The sequence below is a fragment of the Littorina saxatilis genome, linkage group LG9, assembly GCF_037325665.1.
Source record: "Littorina saxatilis isolate snail1 linkage group LG9, US_GU_Lsax_2.0, whole genome shotgun sequence".
Taxonomy (NCBI): Eukaryota; Metazoa; Mollusca; class Gastropoda; order Littorinimorpha; family Littorinidae; genus Littorina; species Littorina saxatilis.
The window spans coordinates 22,783,750-22,808,744 of NC_090253.1; the positions used below are offsets into that span (position 1 = coordinate 22,783,750).

Here is a 24,995-nt window from a genome sequence, read left to right on the forward strand (position 1 = left end):
ACTACTATCCCCAATACCAAAATATTCTCCATATGCGTTTCCTTATCTTTATGCACGGATATTGTCCATGAGTATCCTTGTCACTTCTAAAATTATCATCTGTGCGCGTGAACACACTAACACACACACAGATAAAATCGTTATGCATTATGAAGCACTGACACAACCACCACCCTCCACCCCAGCCCCCCACCCCCCCTCAACCCACCCCCCCCCTCAACCCACCCCCCCCCCCCCCCCCTTTCCATCCCTTCGGCAAGCATCACACTATTCTCCCGAAGTGAAGAAATTGTCGATCAGCGTTTTCGTCACGGGTGTATCATCAGGGTATTCCTTGGCTTTGTAGGGATTGGGGATGTAATGGCGCCCCGTGTACTCCTCGAAGAACTTGCCCACCTCTGCATGGCCGATGGTGCACACATCGCGAGTGTACAGCAGGTTTTCTGAAACAAGAAAGACAACTAGGTGGTGACTACTGTGAAGGAGTTATAATATTCCTTAACTGAGCACGAAGTTGATTTCGCAAAGACTTTTCAGCAAAATTCAATGCCAAAGCTTTATGCAGCGAGCTTTGTAGTGTGGACTTTCCGAAGTCGACTTTGTCCAATTAATTTGAGGCTGTACTGTGTGTTGAGGAAAATGTATGACTGAATTAAAAGGGTGAAAATAAAGGGGATGAGGGCGTTAGGGTGAGTGGGAGAAAGGGCTGGAGAAGGATGATGAGTACAGAAAGGCAGCAAGATGAACTCTCTTCTTTGTTGGAGGTCTGAACAATCCAAAAGTTAATGTGTGTGTGTGTGTGTGTGTGTGTGTGTGTGTGTGTGTGTGTGTGTGTGTGTGTGTGTGTGTGTGTGTGTGTGTGTGCATGCGTGTATTTGTATGCGTGCATTGGTGTGTGCGCACATGCATGCATGTGTCATGTTTGTGTACTCTATCCCAGTGTACTCTACCCCTTCAACCCTTAACCATGCCCCCCAACACAAACACACCTTCAGCAGCATAGCGATTACTGCCGTCAGGGACCAGCACATTGTAGAAGGGCTGGCGATGTTTGTTTTCCAGTCTGTTTACTCCCATCTGCAAGATCCACTCTGACGATGCCTGGCATTCAAAGTCCCAACCGTAGATCACACACATGTAGTCGTATCTGAAAAATGTATGACACAAGATGAGATACATTGGAACCCCTCCCCCCCCCCCCTCCTCTATTCCATCCTATTAATACTCCCCTTCCAATATCCTATTCTTCTTTTTATTTTTATTTTTATTTTCTGTTCATGCCTGTAAATTGTCTTTCTTAAATTGTTGAAGCTCTACCAGCAGAGGTATATACTCCTGTACAATATATTTGATTGCCATACTCCTTACTGTGGATTATGCATAATTCCCTGTACATATACATATAATCTGCATATATTATTTAAAACAATTAAAACAAGAAGGGCAAAGCCCATACGACTCACATGCTTGACCTTGACCTTTACATGACCTTACTAAACCTAGCAATGACATCATACACTAAGAACTGCTTTACACATTTTTCCTACCAAAATACATGTGACCTTGACCCACGGTCAAGGTCATCCAAGGCCATGCAACACAAAGCTGTTAATTCAAGACATAGGAAGTACAATGGTGCTTATTGGCCCTTTCTACCATGAGATATGGTCACTTTTAGTGGTTCACTACCTTATTTTGGTCACATTTCATAAGGGTCAAAGTGACCTTGACCTTGATCATATGTGACCAAATGTGTCTCATGATGAAAGCATAACATGTGCCCCACATAATTTTTAAGTTTGAAACAGTTATCTTCCATAGTTCAGGGTCAAGGTCACTTCAAAATATGTATACAATCCAACTTTGAAGAGCTCCTGTGACCTTGACCTTGAAGCAAGGTAAACCAAACTGGTATCAAAAGATGGGGCTTACTTTGCCCTATATATCATATATAGGTGAGGTATTCAATCTCAAAAACTTCAGAGAAAATGGGAAAATGTGAAAAATAGCTGTTTTTTAGACAACATTTATGGCCCCTGCGACCTTGACCTTGAAGCAAGGTCAAGATGCTATGTATGTTTTTTGGGGCCTTGTCATCATACACCATCTTGCCAAATTTGGTACTAATACACTGAATAGTGTCCAAGAAATATCCAACGTTAAAGTTTTCCGGACGGCCGGACGGACGACTCGGGTGAGTACATAGACTCACTTTTGCTTCGCATGTGAGTCAAAAAAGGGAAGCCACTATACTCATACATTCTTCATACTTGTTTCCCTTTAACATTTCATTTTTTAAGATTATATTATATGCTCCAATTTGTCTTCTTCTGACTAAGAAAGAAAGAAAGAAAAAAAGAAAGAAAGAAAGGAAGGAAGTAAGAAAGAAAGAAAGAAAGATACCTTTTATGTTTCATGACCATTCCCACTGAAAACTTGACCATGGTAAAGTCTGCCCTGTGTTTGGGGGTTGGCTGAAAGTGAAAAAGAGATACAACATGTGCCACAAAACACACCACACATAGATCTCAACCAAAAGCCTTGATAATTCTTGTTAACAAATGCTTTATTATGGTGCCTCCAATCACGCAATGCACTTTCTTCCCATACACCAAGCTGATCAGCTTACTTAAAAGAATACATACATTATTTACATTGGTACATGTATTTGTGATGTCAGGTCCCTCTGATTAAAGGACACCTCCCATAACAGGACATCTTCATGGGTGAAACTGATCAGAATTGAAAATAAGGAAAATCAGGCCGGGGTCCAGGGGCCGCCCAGGCCCGGGTGCAGGGGCAACAAAAACGAAAAATCAGGCTTTTTAAGGGTAAAAGTAGGCCTCTCCTGGTATCTCAAACACACAAATTTGCACAGTAAACAATGGTAACAAATGCCAAGCTGTAGTCCGATAATTCGCGCGCTCAGTGAAACAAAGACTCAGCGATGTCCGGTCACTGTGTTAGAGAAAATACGGATCGGATCGCCGGCGAAAAAAAAAAGAAGAAAAAAAAGGAATTCCTTATTTGACCAATTTCATTTGGCGGATTTCCACCCTAAGGCGGAAAAGTTTCACCCATGCATCTTTTTTCAGCCTTTTTGTCTATAAAATGAACCCAAAGATACCTGTCGCGAAAGGCCACACTTTTGTCTGGTCCAAAGGGGGCCCTCTCAACGCAGGTACAGTGGAACACTTCCTTTAAGACCCCAACATTTAAGACTTAACCCAATTTATTAAGACATTGATTTTTCTGATTTTCTGTTAATAATATCTGCTAATGTACCCTCATTATAAGACTCCCTGTCCTTTTTATGACCTGATTTTCTCGGGTTTTTTGAGATCTTGAAAGTGGGGGTTCCACTGTACCACTGTACAGAAGAATGAAAGCCATCACTGAATTCCTGTAGGGCGGGGATGTAGCTCAGTCGGTAGCGCGCTGGATTTGTATCCAGCAGGCCGCTGTCAGCGTGAGTTCGTCCCCACGTTCGGCGAGAGATTTATTTCTCAGAGTCAACTTTGTGTGCAGACTCTCCTCGGTGTCCGAACACCCCCCCGTGTGTACACGCAAGCACAAGACCAAGTGCGCACGAAAAAGATCCTGTAATCCATGTCAGAGTTCGGTGGGTTATAGAAACACGAAAATACCCAGCATGCTTCCTCCGAAAACGGCGTATGGATGCCTAAATGGCGGGGTAAAAAACGGTCATACACGTAAAATTCCACCCGTGCAAAAAAACCACGAGTGTACGTGGGAGTTTCAGCCCACGAACGCAGCAGAAGAAGAAACTGAATTCCTGTCATATTCTGTCAGGAGAGAGACTTCTGAAAAGAAGTTCTCTTGCTGAAAGTCAGCATTTTTGCAGTTGAAACGTACAAAGCACATCCACGGTTCACACCGCCGCCCCATCAATGTGTCAAAGAATACTCCTCTCTCTGAACGACATACAGTTGAAGATACACAAACTGATCAGCAGACAAAATTCAGGAGAAAATAAAATGTGCATCACACCCCAAATACGACTGCATGGTCCATCCATTCACACAGAGAAAGCATATTCCCCTCTCCGAGCTAAAATCAATGCTATATGACACAAACTGATCAAAACACAAAATATTCAGAAAGAATGCTAACCTCTTCTGGTGGGGTCTGATTCATCAACAGTTGTTTTTCACACTCATGTATCAGACTTGGGATTCCTTCCCGGGGTGGCAGGGTCTGCAGGTATTCTATCACCTGAGGAACAAAACAAAATGGACATTGACAAAACTGATGTCCACTTTCAACACAAGAACCACGTTCAACACAAGAACCAAAGCACACACTCACAGAGTCAGTTGCACAAACTGACACACCTCCCGATAAAAAGGACACATTTTTAAACTGACAGAAATACAGGCTGACAGAGGAAGGCATAGAGATTCTCACACAGATGCAAACACACAAACAGGTGCAAACACATGAAAACACAAATACAAACACACACACACACACACACACAAAGATAGACTGACTCTACTACAATACATATACCCCATACACTTCAGTGCACACAATCTCATACTCACCCCCCACCCCCCCATCCCCCACCCCCCCACCCCCCCCCCCCCCCACTTCTCTCTCAGCCAACAAAACTATCACTCACGTCTTTCAAGTTGATCCTGAGATGTATGAAGATGCGAGTCTGCAGCATTTTCATGTCCCTGTCGTGGGGCGAGATTGCCAGATACAGGGCCACACCGTCACGCAGGAGTCGTATGTGGTCGTCAGAGTCCGCAAAGGCCCGAGCAATGCTCACAAGGTTTCGAGCACTGCGCTCAAAGAGCTGCATGAACAATGAAGGCAAGGTAAGATGAAAACAGGTGTTTTCCACGGTGCCCTTTAAAATGCAGCATAAACGGTGAGACGTCGTATGCAGTAAATTTACTGTTAATCAAAAATTGAGAATTACCGTAACCACCCCAAAAAAGACAAATTATTTCTCATTTAGGCCAGGTGTAGGTCATCTGGTAACTAAACTCTGACATGACCAATGGCTTTTCCTGCGAGTGACCCATTGCAATGGCATCTTTTGGGTTTACGGGGGATTAACCCCCTGAGCCTCGACAAGAGTGAAATTGGCTGACCAATCAATTTTCACTTTGACTTTATGATGAAACAATCAAGTGACCTACTTAATGAGATACGACACCGATACATGCACAGCCTCGCGGTGACCTTACAAGAAACTTTCCACTGCTGATATGAAAAGTCAGCCATACAAACTTAATTCTGGAAAGTCTTTGTTATTTCTCCGAGACAAAAAACATAAGAAGTGACTGAATCATTTAGTGACGCCACTTTTGAAATTATTTCACTTTTGACGTCAGAAATGTCATTTTGGAAGTGAAGGTCAAAAAAAGACCTCTCTGTTTGCTTAGTCGATTTGTATCTCATTAATGCAAATTATGGTCCGATTCTGATCCCTGATTTGAACAAAGACTGTGCTTCCCATGTAAACAATCACGTAAATGATCTCAGATCTTTAAGATTTAATTTAATTTAATTTAATTTAAGATTTCAAGCTTTAGCTTGAGATAAGAGCATCCTTCCACTTAAAAACACAACCTCCCTTTCAAGACCCCCGATTTAAGACTTCTCTTCATTTAATTAAGACCCTGCTTGCTCAGATTTGTTGTTCGTAACGTCTGTAAGTTTACCCCCGATTTAAGACTTCTCCTCATCTAATTAAGACCCTGCTTGCTCAGATTTGTTGTTCGTAACGTCTGTAAGTTTACCCCCGATTTAAGACTTCTCCTCATCTAATTAAGACCCTGCTTGCTCAGATTTGTTGTTCGTAACGTCTGTAAGTTTACCCCCGATTTAAGACTTCTCCTCATCTAATTAAGACCCTGCTTGCTCAGATTTGTTGTTCGTAACGTCTGTAAGTTTACCCCCGATTTAAGACTTCTCCTCATCTAATTAGGACCCTGCTTGCTCAGATTTGTTGTTCGTAACGTCTGTAAGTTTACCCCCGATTTAAGACTTCTCCACATCTAATTAAGACCCTGCTTGCTCAGATTTGTTGTTCATAACGTCTGTAAGTTTACCCCCGATTTAAGACTTCTCCTCATTTAATTAAGACCCTGCTTGCTAAGATTTGTTGTTCGTAACGTCTGTAAGTTTACGTCCATTGTAAGACTTCCCCTCCATTTTTTCAGACCTGATTTTATCAGATTTTTTTTAGGTCTTGATGGAGAGGTTCCACTGTACTACAAATCAACAACCTTGGCTGCTTCCCATGCAGAGTGAGAGTTTTTTCCCTGAATGAATTTCTCAGATTGATGCAAGAGTCAATTATGAAATTAATTCAGCATAAAATTCCCCCTTTGTGTAGGATTAGCAGCCAAGCTGGTGATATTAGGTAAACTCTCCACAGCACCTGTTGGTTTAAGAAAGACATCCCTTCCTCATATCCTTCTTTACCCTCACTCTGTTCTACTCTCTACACCCCCCCCCCCCACCCCACCCCACACAAACCCCATATATATATATATATATATATATATGTGTGTGTTTAAAGTGAAAGGATACTCTTATGACCGGCACGGTTGGCCTAGTGGTAAGGCGTCCGCCCCGTGATCGGGAGGTCATGGGTTCGAACCCCGGCCGGGTCATACCTAAGACTTTAAAATTGGCAATCTAGTGGCTGCTCCGCCTGGCGTCTGGCATTATGGGGTTAGTGCTAGGACTGGTTGGTCCAGTGTCAGAATAATGTGACTGGGTGAGACATGAAGCCTGTGCTGCGACTTCTGTCTTGTGTGTGGCGCACGTTATATGTCAAAGCAGCACCGCCCTGATATGGCCCTTCGTGGTCGGCTGGGCGTTAAGCAAACAAACAAAACAAAAAATACTCTTATGAAGCTAAAATAAGTCTGATGAGATTTACAAAATGTCCTCAAAGAAGGGAAGGTCTAACAGTATATAGTTCAGCAACAAACATAAATGTGCCAACCTTAGCCAGGGTTGTGGGATAGAAAATGTCTTCTCCAAACACATCACTGAAATCCAGCAGCTCAGACCGGCAGCTCTTGTGGCTGTGGAACTTGCCGTTGTTGAAAGCGTCCACAAACGTGTACTGGTCAACCCCCGTAGCCCTGGAAAAGACAGCAGAGAGGGTTGAAGAGGCCTTCTATTCTTCTTCTTCGTCTGTGTTCATGAGCTACAACTCCCACATACACTCATTTTTTTGTGCAAGTGGACTTTTACATGTGTAGTCATGGCGACCACCTCTTGATAGGAACCACCTGCCAATTACGGCCACTCTAAGGATCTCATTCTTCTTCTTCTTCTTCTTTGTTCATGGGCTTAGACTCCCACGTTCACTCATGTTTTAAGCACAAGTGGAGTTGTACGTGTATGACCGTTTTTACCCCGCCATTCAGGCAGCATACGCCGATTTCGGGGGAGGTATGCTGCGTATTTTCTTGTTTCTATAACCCACCGAACTCTGACATGGATTACAGGATCTTTTCCGTGCGCACTTGGTCTTGTGCTTGCATGTACACACGAAGGGGGTTAAGTCACTAGCAGGTCTGCACATAAGTTGACCTGGGAGATCGGAAAAATCTCCACTCTGAACCCACCAGGCGGCAGCGACCGGGATTCGAACTCACGACCTCCCGATTAGGAGGCCGACGTCTTACCACCACGCCACTGCGCCCGTCCTAAGGATCTCATGAGAGTATATTTTTTTCCATTTCAAATTCACCTTTCCTTTATAACTTTTGGACGGTCCCTTGGGTGGTCACGACAGACAGGCTTGACTGTAACACCCTTTGCCCCCCCCCCCCCCCTTTCCATCAAAACGACTTCTCCTGTCAAATTTTAAAATAATACAAACAATACACATAAACAGCACACACACACACACACACGCTCGCACGCATGCAACCACACAAACACACACAGAGTATGCTTACATGGGGTGTTCTTTCCACCTGAGGAGAAAGTGCTTTGGAAAGTTGACTGCCTCTACGACGACACCCAGCCTTCGAGCCACTGAGGCGTACACAATGCTCATAGTTATCGGGATTCCCTTCTTCTGTTCCAGAACCTGAGACAGAGACAAATTCTTTATAAACTGCCAGATGAGTTGATAATAATGGCAAGTCACCCCCAAAAAGTAAAGTAAAACTGATGAAATATTTGTCAAGAAAAACCGACATACTAGTTTCTGTGGTGTTTTCTTTATTGTTTGACTGCAAGATGATGTAGGAACACTCAGGGATGTCATTTGGCATTGGCAGTCGGCAAAACTCTGTCACTTCTGACAAATTGCCCAAAACTTAGATGTCATTTCTGCAAACCTGCCAAACTTTTGTTTGCGGTGGGGGAGGGGGATGCAGAGGGTTGCCTAAAACGTCCAAATATTACCAGAAGTGTTGCCGCCATTTTGGCAAATTTGTCATAGAAAATAAATGCTAGCTAGCAACATCCCTGAGTGCCCAGTAAAAGTACAAAAAGAGGAGAAAGAGAGAAACAAAGAAATGTTATAACAAAGAAAGAAAGAAAAGAAGGAAAGAAGACTGAAAAAGAAAGAAGAGAAAGAGGATGAAATAATTAATAATCACATCAAACAACTACTTTCTCTCACACACACACACACACACACACACACACACACACACACTCACCTATCCTCAATTCATCATATCAACCAGCAAACCATCCACCCATGCAGTCACTCATCCACACACACAAACAAAGCACAATAACAAAAGCGTACCTCATCAATGAAGGAGTTTTCAGGCAGGTATAGTAGTTTGCATGGTTGTCCTTGAAGCCTAGCTGTTCAAACAGCACACTGTTGAGACTGTCAAATCCATGCACTCACATACCTTACCCCCCCCCCCCCCACACACACACAGCAACAAAAACAAACCTCATCAATGAAGGAGTTTTCAGGCAGGTATAGTAGTTAGCATGGTTGTCCTTGAAGCCTAACTGTTCAAACGGCACACTGTTGAGACTGTCAAATCCATGCACTCACATACCTTACCCCCCCCCCCCCCCACCCACCCACACACACAGAGCAACAAAAACAAACCTCATCAATGAAGGAGTTTTCAGGCAGGTAGTAGTTTGCATGGTTACCCTTGAAGCCTAGCTGTTCAAACAGCACACTGTTGAGAGTCAGCAGCACCTCTCTGCACTGATCCACTGTCCACAGATTCTCAACAAAACCTGCAACACAACATTGCAAAAATTACAGAGCGAAGGTTTGAATGATCGATGTTTCAAACACAATTACAGCTAGCCTCCGAGTGAAAAGCGAAAAGCAGTAGTCTGCTGATTAAACCCACACAGACTATTTGCATTATAGTTTTCACCTCAACTATGTATAGGTCTTTTTTTCTATCACTTGTTATTTCAACATCAAATTAATCCCCAACACAACAGAATAATCGACAAGACAATTGTCATACCAGTGTGAGAGTTATCTTTGAAACAAGCAGGATGGTCTGTTGACTTCAGCTTGAGCGCGGCACGGACCTGGTCAGCAATGTCGTCCAGCTGACGACTGACGCCTGACAGTGACACTCGCTGTAAGGGCCGCATCCAGTCTGACACCATCACAGCACCTGAAACATGAAACTGGTCAACTAAAAACATGTATGCAGTGGACCCCCCCCCCCCTTTTTTAAGACTTCCAAAAATCTGCGAAAATCAGGTCTTAAAAATAAAATGGGGGTAAATTTACAGACGCAATGAACAGGACGTCTGAAAAATCAGGGTCTTAACAAGAGGAGGTCTTAAACGGGGTTTCCACTGTGCATGCATACCTCCGTTAACTTCACGTTCTTTTTGACAAATGTTTGTTTGCTTTTCTTGGAATACCTTGGATATTTCTTCCAGTTGAATTTTAATTTTGTGTTGCTATTTCTTCCATTTTCTTCCATCTTACACCACTGTTGTATCCCTGTGCCCATCACTGCAGTCAAACCTGTCCATAAAACTCATCCAGTGACACGTACGACCAAAAACGGTCATAATAGACAGGTGAATTATAGAGAGAAAAGAATTGTCTGGGATCCTTTAGACAAGAGGTCGTTATCAGGAGGTGGTCACTATGCCAGGTTCGACGGAAGTGATCTTTAAGCCCCATCACATAGGCAGCCACACGAAGTATGGAAGCTTACTTAAAGTGTTGCTTACGTCTACCCTCATTGCCAACTACATGTACCAGGCCCATGCACTCAAACAGAATATTCTTCGACAACCATCCTTCCGTAAATTCTTTGATTAACTTTAATGAGCCAAAGCAAAGGCTGATTAACTTTCTCCACCAAGCAAGACATCCACCACCAAGCTACCACGATAGTAGTGGGGGGGGGGGGGGGGGGGGGGGGGCGCTACTGCACAATTATCTCATACAGAGCTGTGAGAGTTGATTACCTTTCTCCATAGACTGTTGTTCCTGTGAAAGACTGAGAAAAGATGTCCATTCTTCTTCTAGCCGTCGATGGTTCAAGAAGTAGACTGCCTTTTTGCTGTAGTATTTGTCTGTCAAGCGTTTATACCTGAAAACAAAAGTCACACTGGTGAGACATAGTTCAACAAACTTACTCAGTTACTTCTATTTTGAAATTGTCTAATCTCTATGCAAGAAACAATCAATTCTGTCTGTGTGTTTTCACCACGCTAAATTCCAGGAATTGTCAATTTTGCAGGATAGGTATTTTTGCTCTGCAACACTATTTGTTCAATTTGTCAGTAAAAAAAAACCAGACAAAAGGACAGAAGAAAACATCCTTTATCTTGAGGTGTCCCCCAACGGAGGGACCTCACAATATCAATCAATCAATATGAGGCTTATATCGCGCGTATTCCGTGGGTACAGTTCTAAGCGCAGGGATTTATTTTTTTATTTTTTTATTTTTATTTTATGTAATTTATATCGCGCACATATTCAAGGCGCAGGGATTTATTTATGCCGTGTGATATGGAATTTTTTTTTACACAATACATCCTGCATTCACATCGGCCAGCAGATCGCAGCCATTTCGGCGCATATCCTACTTTTCACAGCCTATTATTCCAAGTCACACGGGTATTTTGGTGGACATTTTTATAGATCTATGCCTATACAATTTTGCCAGGAAAGACCCTTTTGTCAATCGGGGGATCTTTAACGTGCACACCCCAATGTAGTGTACACGAAGGGACCTCGGTTTTTCGTCTCATCCGAAAGACTAGCACTTGAACCCACCACCTAGGTTAGGAAAGGGGGGAGAAAATTGCTAACACCCTGACCCAGGGTCGAACTCGCAACCTCTCGCTTCCGAGCGCAAGTGCGTTACCACTCGGCCACCCAGTCCACCCACAGGTATCGTTGTATACCATCACTTCTTTTGACAAGATAATTTCATTATATATAAACCTGTGAAGTTACCCTCATGGAAATTTGGGTTGCTTTCTCCCTGGGGAAGCGAGATGCCAACAGTATGGCGCCAGTGTTGTTCTCTAAAAATTGGTCTTCAGTCACTGACGCATACTTTTCTGATCTGACGCGATGGTCTGACCCCTACCTGATTGACCATCCGATAGTGTTGACATGTAGGAGGTCTTCTGGCCATCAAAGCCCAGACATTTGGACCTTTACAAATGTTCAATCCAGGTCTACGTTACCTATGAGCCTGAGAACCACACTACGGCGCAACCCTTTTTTCCATGCGTGTGTTTGTCACCTTGTGTTTTCCAAGCCCTGAGACTTTTAACTATGAACATGTCATCGTTAATGGTGCATATGCCTGTACTCGACAGGGGTGTTGTGACACCAAGGAGAATTTGCACAAAGTTGACTCTGGGATATATATAAAATCCCTCATCAAACCTAGCTGACTTCAAAGTCAAACCCAAACCAATTGCGACAAACCAGTTTCATTTTCAAAACCAGTGCTTCTGACTGAGCTCTCCCCACCCCCAAACAACAAACTGCTGGTAGTTACAGTGGAACCCCCCTTTTAAGATGACCCCCCCCCCCCCAACATAAGACTTTAAGACCTGGTTATCTAAGATTTTCTGTTCATATAATCTCTGTCATTTTACTTCCATTTCAAGACTCCATCCTTTGTTAAGGCCTGAGTTTCTCAGATTGTTTGAGGTCTTAAAAGGGGGGTTCCACTGTATTGCATACCTGTCACACTCCAAAATGTCATGCAGGTCCTCAAGCACGAAGGCCAGCCCCCGTTCATGAAGCTCCCCCAGTTGCAGAAAATCGTGGAACGACTCGTTGGACACTTCCTCACGATGGTAGTTCTTTGCTGCCAAGGTTTTCACTAGCTTCTGCACCTGTTGAAAGATCGTCTTGCGAACCTTGAAGAGTTCCAACCATCCTCCTGGAGGCAGAGAAGCCTTGTCAGTGCTCAGTCCTGACTGCCACCTAAACATGATAAAAATAAGTACATCACAAATCATTGGAATCACATTAGTCCAGACAAACTACAGTTCAACCCATTAAATCTATTAAAAATGACCACCCACGGGACCAACCAAAAGTGGTCCTTTTAGACAGGTGGTCCTTAGGCCAAAAAAAAAAAATAGGTGTGGTTACGGTAACATAGCCCAAAAAAATAGGGTAGGAAGGTAGGCAATCACTTTTTTTTTTCTTTTTTTTTTTCTAATGTGTACAAATTAAACCTACTTGACAGGGAAATAAGTGTGCGACTCGGGCGCTTTCGCTTTCATTGCGTTTTCTGCACTCGTTTTCTTGGTTTTTGTGGGTTTTTTTGACAAATGTAATAAAAAGTTATAGGGTCGGCCCCTAAAAATAGGGTAGGTCGGGTTACCGTAACCACACCTATTTTTTTTTTAGGCCTTATGGGAAAGTAAATTATGCAGGAAAGAACATCGTTGGGGATTCTTCCTTGTGGTCGTAATGGGCAGGTTCGACTGTATAAATAGTGTCACACTGCAGGATTCATCATTGTCAGTAACACTCACACAGTGACTTGATGGTTTTATTCACTTTAGTCTTACAAAATTTTACAAAGGAATCAATAACTGCGGATTTTCCAATGTAAATTATAGTCCTTGCTGGTAATGATGCATGCATGCGTCTGCTATCATTATTGCATTGTTAGTGTGATAGTGATATGATATATATTGGCGCCCTCTTCATGTCACTATTAACTATTATCAAACTTAATAACTCACAATTTATCAGTAAAGGCTGCCGTGGCTTAATTGCATGAGTCCAAAGTCGACTGAGCAAAGGCTTTTTACCAAAAAGTCAGTGCAAAAGCTTCGTGCAGGCAGCTTCGTGAAGTGGACTTTGTGTGTCAACTTCACCCACTTAATTTGAGGCTTTACAGTAAGTAAGTAGAACTAATGCAGAAGGGGTCTATGTCGACCAAAAGTGGGTGCATTTTCTGAAGGTGTTTTTCCTGTACCCAGGTGCATTTCCTGGTGGTTTGCTGGGATTTCGTGGGAGGTCACATGACAGACACTTTGCTCGAGCTTACCTTCACAAATAAAGTTTTTACCAGAAACGTTCCCACACATACGTTCAATCCAAGGTGTAAAACAGATGGCTCTTTTACTTTTGTCACGATGAATGAACAATAGCAACATGCACTGATGCAGCAGCGTTGAACTTGAAGACTGTCAATTAACGTGGCATATATACGTACAATGTAATGTGTTATACCACAATGATATGACCACTCTACCAGCAGTGCACGCAGCGGTATCGCTGTGCTGTCATCTGTTTAATACTATCTTCTGCTGGATAGTCAAGTAGTATGCCTTTGATCAATGCGGCATAGCAGTCTCATCAGTCAAACTCAAAGTGAAATTTACACTCACTGACTCAGTCGTTTACGCCAGTCTCGCATACGGCATGAGTGTTACCCATGAGTGTGATCTGTTTTCCCACAAGAACTGCACCCAGATGCATTGCCTGTATACAGGAAAAACGCCCGCAGGAAGTGCACCTACAACTGCACCCACCTTTGGTCGACTTCGACCCCTTCTGCAAAACTATGTATTGTAATAGCAGTGCCTGAAAGTTTGAAACTGGCATTGGTTGGATCTCAAAATCAACCCTTACCTTCGTTGAAACTTTGCCTTCCAGATTTCATTGCAGCAGCAGATTTGGCAGAGGCTTTCGCACGCCTTAGAAGCGTTGCACACGTCAACATCTTGCAGTACTTCTGAAGACAGAATCCGTATCAAGATCTCTGGAGGTAAACACAGCAAAGTGTTTGCTTTCGACGCCATGTTTGTTTATGTTTTTTTGAACCAAGGGAGAGTACTACCGATAACGCTGTTGGGCGCAAAGTAAGAATCCGGGGCAGAGTTGGAATAATCGGGATTTCCCGAAACCTCATTTCCAACAAAGCGCCGCATTTCCGGAAACGAGCTGCCTCGTTCTAGAAATGGCAACCCTTCGACTGGCACAAAAAAAGTATACCTGGTCATGAATATATGGCAATCCGTTTGTAAAGAAATTACGTTTTTTCCTGTTGATCTAAATAATGAATTATTTAACTAAATAATTCATTATATAGCTAAATAATTCATTATTTAACTAAATAATTCATTATTTACACAAAAGTAAAAAGTGTGATTGTTGTAATTAAAGAAATCTTTTATTTACTAAACAATTCATTATTTAATAAAACATGAAGAGCAAACGCTCGATCGAGTCACTTTCGCAGTTCTGAATATTATATGAGGCATCAGATGGACAGGAAGAAATTGCTATTCACAACACAATGAGTCACGTTCACATAAAATTTGAGCCCGGTCACTTTTATAGTTTCCGAGAAAAGCCCAACGTTAAGTTGTGTGTTGCCGAACAGAAAAGGCTAGTTATCTCCCTTGTTTTTCTGATAACGTTCGTAAAAGGCTACAGATGTAAATACTTTGATGTAAAGAATAATCCTACAAAGTTTCAATCACATCCGATGAACTTTGTCAAAGATATAAAATGTCTAATTTTTCCTTTGACGCTGACCTGTGACCTTGAAAAAGGTCAAAGGTCAACGAAACCATCGTTAAAGTGTAGAGGTCATTGGAGGTCACGACTAAACAAAATATGAGCCCGATCGCTTTGATAGTTTCCGAGAAAAGTCCAACGTTAAGGTGGTGTCTACGGACGGCCGGCCGGACGGCCGGCCGGACAGACTAATACTGACCGATTACATAGAGTCACTTTTTCTCAAGTGACTCAAAAAATCCATTATTTACTATATAATGCATTATATACTATAGAATGCATTGTATACTATAGAATGCATTCTATATTATAGAATGCATTCTATATTATAGAATGCATTCTATAGTATACAATGCATTCTATAGTATACAATACAGTAACAGAGAGAGAGAGAGAGAGAGAGAGAGAGAGAGAGAGAGAGAGAGAGAGAGAGAGAGAGAGAGAGAGAGAGAGAGAGAGAGAGAGAGAGAGAGAGAGAGGGAGAGAGAGAGAGGGAGAGAGAGAGAGAGAGAGAGAGGAAGAGAGAGAGAGAGAGGGAGAGAGAAACAGAGAGAGACAGAGACACAGAGAGACACAGAGATAGACACACAGAGAGACAGAGAGAGACAGAAACAGAGAGAGAGAAACGGAGAGAGAGAGAGGGAGAGAGAGAGAGAGAGGGAGAGAGAGAGAGACACAGAGACACAGAGAGACAGAGAGACAGAGAGAGAGAGAGAGAGCCACACAGAGAGACAGAGAGAGACAGAAACAGAGAGAGAGAAAAGGAGAGAGAGAGAGGGAGAGAGACAGACAGACAGACAGAGACAGAGAGAGACAGAGACAGAGAGAAACAGAGAGAGACAGAGACAGAGAGAGACAGAGAGAGACAGAGAGAGACAGAGACACTGACACAGTTTAATTGAATAGAGAGAAAGAGAGAGAGAGAGGGAGAGAGAGAGGGAGAGAGAGAGAGAGAGAAACATAGAGAGACAGAGACACAGAGAGTAGTTTCGTAACGTTATAGAATGCATTCTATATTATAGAATGCATTCTATATTATAGAATGCATTCTATATTATAGAATGCATTCTATATTATAGAATGCATTCTATAGTATACAATGCATTCTATATTATAGAATGCATTCTATATTATAGAATGCATTCTATAGTATACAATGCATTCTATAGTATACAATGCATTCTATAGTATATAATGCATTATATAGTAAATAATGGATTTTTTTTATTAAATAATGAATTGTTTAGTAAATAAAAGATTTCTTTAATTACAACAATCACACTTTTTACTTTTGTGTAAATAATGAATTATTTAGTTAAATAATGAATTATTTAGCTATATAATGAATTATTTAGTTAAATAATTCATTATTTAGATCAACAGGAAAAAACGTAATTTCTTTACAAACGGATTGCCATATGAATAAGGTATATGAAAAAGCAAGGTCTTATACAGGGGAAGTCTTGAATTGGGGGTGTGGGGGTACACTGTGTAACAATTCTCTCAGTGACACTCACTCAGCGCATGCAGCTAGCTAGTTGCTGCTGTCTCGATCTATTTTGAACACAATGATTTTTTTTCTCAGAGTAGAGTGTTAGTTTGTTACAACAGGCTGAAATCAACATTTTGCAACAATCAATCACATCAGTATAGCGCACAGACTTGCACATTACGTTTCAAGACTGAGCCTAGATTACCATGCAGTGACAAGAGCCTACTCAGTAAAGGGACGTAATGCTGTCTCTGCAGCCCAGAGAGACTGTGTGAGTTTACAGATCTCTGGTTTAATATACAATCAGTTAAGACTGAGTAAAAAAATATTACAATCGATAGTTACCAGTGAAAAGTTATATCGGAACACTCTTGTTGTGTTTTTGTTGTTGTAAAATGTAAGATCTGAAACGTTGAAAATTACGTAAAATTGGTGCGTTTTGGTCGAGCTGTGTTGTTACAGCCCGCCGAAGTTATCAAAAGTGTTTTGCTTTTTGTAATTCGGTTGGTTTGGTGCGTTATACAATGCATCTGCTTTTTCAAGACTAAGCATTGATCACTTTAAAACACAAGGATCATCATAGGCCATCATGACTTGTATCATTTTACATCGCATTCTAAGAAAGAGCAGAATTCTCACTATGCGCCCGGTACATTTCTAGAATCGCGTAGCGCAAAGTTGGAATTCCTACAATGGCGGCCATTGTTGGAATTCCAACAAAGCGCAGATCATTTCTGGAAAAGCGCCGATGACGAGATGGGTTGCAACAACGTTACCCAAAAATAGAGTTGCTTCCCTTACACCCGCAGCGCATGGCTTACACTGTCCCACACAACACGGACATGTTTTTCTTTCAATGTTTTTCTAATTCTTCTTCTTTCCTTTATTTTCAATTCTCTGTATATTACTGATTTGTGTGTGTGCTGCCGCCGGCCGGCTGCCGGCCGGCTACGATGTTCAGTTGCCGCTGGTTAATTCGTCTCTTTCATGTAGACCCATTCACTAACCGTCTTCAGTGACTCAGTGTATAAAAACATCCAACTCAGCGCACAGCCGGACAGACATTACAGACACACGCAGCACACACACACACACTCACACACACACACACAAACACACACAATACAAAAATACATAAATACAAAAAAGATATAAAATCAATACTTAACGCTTTAAATAGACAACCATTTAATAAGTATTTACAACAAAAATACTTTGCAAAACGCAAAATTTACAATAGTTTGATAAAGTCAAAGAAACGTAAATTTAAAGATGTATTGGTAAATAAATTAAATGATGATTTTAATAAAGATCCAAACACTGCATGGAAAATCTTAAAGGATTTACAAACAATGGGTGAGAGAAATACTAAAACTCACCATATAAATACTTCAAAATGGATGTCTCATCTTGAAAAACTAATTGGGACAGAAACCCAGGTGATGCAAGAACAGAGAGAAAAGATAAATCAGGAACTAAACGATATAAAAATGTGTCCCTACAATTCTTTATCAATATTGGATAGAACAATTTCAGACAAAGAAATTAAAGATGCATGTTATCATCAAAAGAATAAAAAATCTCCAGGAAAAGATGGAATCACTAATGAAATGATTAAAGCGAGTCTTCCAAATTTGATAACACTTATACACAAAATATTTAATATCGTATTTATGACAGGCGTATATCCAACAAATTGGAAGAATGGTGTAAATATTCCATTATACAAAGGCGGTTGTCCAACAGATACAAACAATTATCGTGGAATAACATTAGCTAGTACACTGGGGAAAGTTTTCAGCACTATCATCAATATAAGAATAAACGCATTTTTAGAAAGGGAAAATAAATTGATTCCAGAGCAAGCTGGTTTCAGACAAAACAATAGAACAACAGATCAAATATTCATTATTAAGAAACTTGTAGATCAAGCCCTAAAATTAAGAAATGGTAGGTTGTATGGGTGTTTTGTTGACTTTCAAAAAGCATTTGATAATGTATGGCATGATGCATTGCTAGTAAAATTAAATCGAATAGGAATAACAGGAAAATGTTTTCACATTATCAACAATATGTATTCTGATGCCACAGTTTGTGTAAAATCCTCTGATGGATACAGTAGGGAACTAATTGTGAAAAAAGGAGTACATCAGGGCAATACATTAAGCCCAACCTTATTCAACATATTCATAAATGATATTACACAAAACGCTCAGCAATGTAATTTCTCTTTTAGAGATTAATAAAGTTATTGTATTGTATTGTATTGTATTGTATTGGATAATGATTCCCCCAAAATTGAAACTCATTCTAATGATCGAATTTCATGTCTTTTATATGCTGATGATTTAGTTATGTTTTCATATACAAAGAAAGGCCTACAGCGGAAACTAGATTACTTATATGAATATTGCCAAAAATGGGGATTACAGATCAACAGATACAAAACCAAAGTAATAGTATTTTCAAAAATAGATCCAAAGGTGCCAATATATTTTCATTGTGGAGAAGACATTATTCAAACAGCTGAAGAATATAAATATTTGGGAGTTGTACTACATAAAAACGGCAATCTAAATAGAGCACAAGATCATCTGAGCAAACAAGCAAACAAAGCACTTCATGCTTTACGTCGAACGTTCCGTAAAACTGATATCAACATAAAAGTTATGTTACAATTGTATGATAGTTTGATTTCACCAATATCAACATATGGTGCAGAAATCTGGTTTCCACACCAGATTAATACAAATGAACTATTAGATTTATCAAAAATGTTTAAAGAATGCATGACTTGTAATATCAACATGAAAAAGTTCATTCAAAATTCTGTAAACAAATTCTTGGGGTACATAAGAAAACTATGGTAGTACCAGTACTAGGAGAATTAGGAAGATTCCCAGTTAGCATTACAATAATATGTAATATCATTGCGTACTGGTTACACATATTGGATCTTCCAAAAACATCTCATCTGAACAAAATATATAATCTTATGTACACCAAAGGCAGTGAAACATATCCATGGATATCATTTGTAAAACAATTGTTACAAGTCATTGGATTAGATCATGTGTGGAAAAATCAATCCACTTTTAATGTCAAAAGGTTAAAATATGTTATATGTCAAAAATTGGAACTCCAATATATACAATTCTGGAAAGGTCAAATAAGAAGTTCACCAAAGTTAAATTTTTATCAAAAAATAGTAACAAATTATAAAACGGAACCATATCTGTTATGCATAAAACAAAGAAAATATAAACAATCGTTGTGTAAACTGAGAATAAGTGCCCACGACCTGAAAATTGAAACTGGTAGATACAGCAATACACCCAGGGAAAATAGATTATGTGAAACATGTGGAGTAATAGAAGATGAAATACATTTTCTGGATAACTGCATAGAAAACAACCAATTACGAAAATCTTTCATGAGTGAAATTAATCTACCTATATATTCATATGATGTACCAAGTCAACTTTTGCAAGTAGACAAAGTACAAACTAAATTGGGAGAATTTGTATATAATTGCTTCCAAAAAAAAGAAACAATGTAATCATTTGGTTATTTATCTTCCCGTGTCTTATAAACACTACGTTTCATGACAATAAAGTTTATTCGTATTCGTATTCACACACACACACACACACACACACACACTCACCGTGACACTCAGCAAGGTAGTCCTGCGTCAAGTAAACGCGGTTATCCTGCTCCCCACATGAAATCAGCGAGTTGTCAGATAAGCCAAGATTAATTGCCCCCAGCGGCCACTGTTAGTTGGGGAACATTTTGCTTCTTCTATCAAGGCCTGCCTGCGACGGGCTGGGCCGCACTAGCAGACGATGCATGGCTGCTTGTTTATTTCTCCATGACAACAAACTCCGTTGGAACGAGAACTCGGTTTAGAGTAATATTAAAGTTCAACATTGAATTAATTATACGCTCATATTAAAGAGGAGAGTGTTGGGAGACAAAATTAAAATTAAACAGTCGAAAATATGTTAATATGTTATGTGATGTACTTTTCCGGAAGTGAACCCAGGCTATAGTGATGGGTCGGCTAGAGATTACAAAAATAATTTGTTTCCACATCAGCTTGAAAGCTGCTAAAGTGGTCGTGTGCGTAACATTGTTGGCATTAAAAGTTTAAAGTAAGAACTTTACTTTCAGAAAATCAGTACAGGGCCGATGGAAAATACGTGCGTCATAACGTTTTAGAAATGTCCCAAAGGGAAGGTCAAGGTAGTTGAATGCCGCAAGCGGATGTAAACAAACTCTCAGCGCCAGACACGAGAAATGGAGAATGCTTCCCACAAAATTAAACTTACAGAGAAAGCATAATTTGGAGATCACTTACTAAGTTTAAAAGAAATATAAACAAACAAAAGTTCTCAGTGCATCTCGTCTGTCGCTTGTCTTGTGATGGTCTTTTATAATGAGCTTCGGCGGTGTGTCAAGTTTATCATCGTCTCAAAGTAAAATAACAAGAATAATGGAATCATCAACAAATCAAAAATGTACAGTTAAATTGTCGTGGAGAAACTGGTTACATCTTGTGCTCAGTTTCTCTGCAACAAGCAAAGACAGTGGCCGTGTTGACTCGCTCATCGTTATAAAACTGTACAGTGTACACTTTTAAGATTACAACGAAAAGGCCTCAGCAAAGCCCTGTACAGCGCTTCTATGCTGGAACATCGCAGTGCCTGCGGCTAAATTGGGTGATTACTCTTCCAGGGCAAGATTATATCTGACAGGCGAGACCAGGGCCTGGCCTGATATGGTTCGCCACATTTGGAGAGACGCTTCAGTGGCTGTGATTACCTTATCACACACACACACACACACACACACACACACACACACACCGTGGCTGACACACACTGACACACATACACACACACACTCAGTGAATTCAGACAGAGACTGAGAGACAGTGACGGAGAGAGAGAGAGAGAGGAGGGGGGGGGGGGGACGGGCGAACGAACAAACAAGCAAAGAAACAAACACACGTTTGGCAGCGTCATCACTAATACGTTTTAATGACTTTTTGTCGATCTGACTTCCTTTTCTAATAGTTTAAGCCTCTGTGACAAGTCTGCATTTGCGGTGATAACTAGGAACAATTCCCTGAAACAAAAAATATCAAGTTTGAGCATGTTTGAAGCATGAATATTTAAAAAAAAAAAAAAACACCCGAGGACACATCCTTTCAACACGTACAGATGGTGTCACTACGCGTCTGCTGTTTACAATAGAGCACACAAAAATGTGTATTTTTAACATTTTTCAGTATTTGCCAAATCTTGGGTCGTTCTGTGTTGTGTACGGCAGTTGTGTGTGTGCAGTGCGTGCGTGGGCCGTGCGTGCCCGCGCGTGGCCATACGTCACTGTGTGTCACATGTGCTCAGGTGCGTGGCTTGGGTGCGTGTGTGTTTGTGTGTGTGCCGTGTGTGTGTATGCGCGTGCCTACTTGGCCGGGTGTGTGTGTCAGTGTGTGTGCGTGCTTGTGTGTGTGTGTGTGTGTATGCGTGTGCGTGTGCGTGCATGCATGTGTGGTTTTTTTTAAACATTTACAGGAGTCTGATATTACTGACCCAGCATATGGCTTACCAATTTCTCCCAGTGGCATATCTCTGTCACCATTTGCGATACATGTCAGTCCAGAGTCGCAGGGACAGTTGACGTAATACATGCGAGAGGCGTCATATTGGTTGTAGTTCATGAAGCACGCTGTAAAGACAAATACAAACAGTTTGGGTGAAATATGTGCACAGTGTGGATTTTTTTTATGGATTAATTTCTTAAAAGGCTACTGATTTGCATACATTTACAAAATGAATTCAGGCAACAACAAAAACAAAAAAATTCCGAACTTGTCTCTCAGAGGTGTTTAGTCAATGATAATGCATAGTGATAGCAACAACAAAATTCAGATTTTCTTTGAGGCGAAACGGCTGACAGTTAGCAAGTTGATTCCAGCACCTGCAACAAGTGCACGCATATCATACATCTCTCTCTAAACTATATATAGGCTACTTTATACAATACATGTTAAAAGGGCACTGCTGAGATACAGGTGTACATTCTTCTTGCCCTTGCTCTCTTCGGACAAAGACTACACTACCACATACACAGACACAGGCAGACAGACAGATCGACATACACATACACAGACACAGGCAGACAGACAGATCGACATACACATACACAGACACACTGGCAGACAGACAGATCGACACTGATACACATACACGGATACAGAGAATAAACAAACAGACACAGACAGACACACGCACGCATGCAAGCACACACACACACACATAAACACACACACACACACACACACACACACACACACACACACATATACAATCTAATCCTTCCACTCTCCCTCCTTCACCTCACTCCTTCGGCCTACATATACAGCCATTCCTCCTCCCCCTATCTCCCATCCCTCCATACCCCCGTCCAACCCGCCCCCCCCCCAAACACACACCATCTGCGATGTGTCCCATAGGGTGACAGCTTCCCACTCCATAGCCGTAGATCGCTCTCTTGCCGCGAGGGCGCGTGTGAGACAGGCAGCACTGTCCAGTTCCACAGTCCGCAGACGTACTGCACTGCTGACCTTTGGTCGCTACCAGCTGGGCAGCGCTGTAGCACACCTGATCAAGAGAAGTGATGAACGACACACAATTAACGGCAACAACAACAAAAACAAAACAACAACAGTGACAACAAAATGAAAAACGAAAACAAAAACAAAAACAGGGGAACAGGACAAAGACATCTGTTTAATTTTGAACGAAACAGGCTCACATGTTATGTGCGGTCTTTTAAATGAGTGGACACTTCGTCCTCCGTCCGACTGCCTATTATTTGTGGGTGGACAAACACAGCCATACACGCAGTACGAGCCTACTCAAGTCTACGAGTGCACGTGGGAGCTGCAATCTTCGAGCTCAGACGAAGAAGGAGATCACATTTCCAATATAGGAGACTCGTTGTCTTCCGCGAGTCTGAAACTTCACTAAAGCATACCTGTCATAAACAAACACCTGCTAGGTAGTAGGGGCACTTTGCACGAGAGTACACCTCCAGATAGGGGGCACTTTGCACGAGAGTACACCTCCAGATAGGGGCACTTTGCACGAGAGTACACCTCCAGATAGGGGGCACTTCGATCTTACCCACCACTGGTATCTAAACTTGACTTATCTTACCAAGACCTAATACCACGTGTAATACATGTTCTTATTTGGACATTTAAAAAAAAAACTTATACACAATCTTACTTTGAATCCATTTCTTATTATGTTTGGGTGTTATTTTGCCCCAAACGGCACAATTTCTGAAAAAGGTTTTATTTCAGGAGCATGTTTTAGAGAGTCAAGTAGGCTATACTGGTCAATGGAGGACAGTTGCATTGAATGGGCTCCATCTTTTCATTTGAGGACACCTCATAGAAGAGGACGCCTTGTGTTTTCTGCAGAACCAGTCAAACATGCATGTCCTTTAAGGACATCTGAAAGAAAGAGAGAGAGAGGGGGGGAGTGAGAGAGAGGAGAGGAATGGAGAGGGAGAGGGAGAGGGGGGGGGGGGGAGTGAGAGAGAGAGAGAGAGAGAAAGAGAGAGAGAGAGAGGGGGGAGTGAGAGAGAGGAGAGGAATGGAGAGGGAGAGAGAGAGAAAGAGAGAGAGAGAGTGAAAGAGATAGAGATGGGGGAGATAGAGAGAGGGAGAGAGAGAGGGGGGAACAGAGAGATGGAGAGAGAGAGACAGAAAGAGATATAGAGGGGGAGAGAGAGAGAGAGAGAGAGAGAGAGAGAGAAAGAGAGAGAGAGAGGGGGGAGTGGGAGAGAGGAGAGGAATGGAGAGGGAGAGAGAGAGAAAGAGAGAGAGAGAGTGAAAGAGATAGAGATGGGGGAGATAGAGAGAGGGAGAGAGAGAGGGGGGAACAGAGAGATGGAGAGAGAGAGACAGAAAGAGATATAGAGGGGGAGAGAGAGAGAGAGAGAGAGAGAGAGAGAGAGAAAGAGAGAGAGAGAGGGGGGAGTGGGAGAGAGGAGAGGAATGGAGAGGGAGAGAGAGAGAAAGAGAGAGAGAGAGAGAGAGAGTGAAAGAGATAGAGATGGGGGAGATAGAAAGAGGGAGAGAGAGAGAGAGGGGGGAACAGAGAGAGGGAGACAGAGAGAGAGAAAGAGATATAGAGGGGGAGAGAGAGAGGAGAGGAGAGAGAGAGAGAGAGAGAGAGAGAGAGAGAGAGAGAGAGAGAAAGAGAGAGAGAGAGAGAGAGAGAGAGAGAGAGAGAGAGAGTGAGTGTAAATAAGAGAAAAACTGGACACTTACTAGAGCCAACAAGACAATACAAACGAACGTCTTCATGCTGCTGAACTAGAGCAATGTTGTGTCAAATGTGTCTTCTGATAATGGGGTCTGCCACAAATTCACGCACGCACGTACACACACTCACATTGAACAGCCCTATATATATATATATACACCTCTTTACCCAT

The 24,995-nt window shown here is 41.6% G+C and overlaps 2 protein-coding genes across 2 annotated transcripts; both read right to left on the reverse strand.

Moving 5' to 3' along the window:
- Window positions 1–241: 241 nt before the first annotated feature.
- Window positions 242–14,445, reverse strand: LOC138975619 (F-box only protein 21-like). The gene is made up of 12 exons (XM_070348350.1): window positions 14,093–14,445; window positions 12,179–12,424; window positions 10,438–10,562; window positions 9,468–9,623; window positions 9,089–9,225; window positions 7,962–8,095; window positions 6,995–7,136; window positions 4,646–4,825; window positions 4,135–4,236; window positions 2,404–2,474; window positions 990–1,147; window positions 242–443 (listed from the first exon to the last, which is right to left on the reverse strand). The coding sequence occupies exons 1-12, from the start codon at window positions 14,260–14,262 to the stop codon at window positions 268–270; spliced, it is 1,797 nt and encodes a 598-aa protein (XP_070204451.1). The 5' UTR covers window positions 14,263–14,445; the 3' UTR covers window positions 242–267.
- Window positions 14,446–21,491: 7,046 nt separating this feature from the next.
- On the reverse strand, window positions 21,492–24,949 carry LOC138975621 (prokineticin Bv8-like). The gene is made up of 4 exons (XM_070348352.1): window positions 24,829–24,949; window positions 22,978–23,146; window positions 22,092–22,211; window positions 21,492–21,608 (listed from the first exon to the last, which is right to left on the reverse strand). The coding sequence occupies exons 1-4, from the start codon at window positions 24,862–24,864 to the stop codon at window positions 21,595–21,597; spliced, it is 339 nt and encodes a 112-aa protein (XP_070204453.1). The 5' UTR covers window positions 24,865–24,949; the 3' UTR covers window positions 21,492–21,594.
- Window positions 24,950–24,995: the final 46 nt, after the last annotated feature.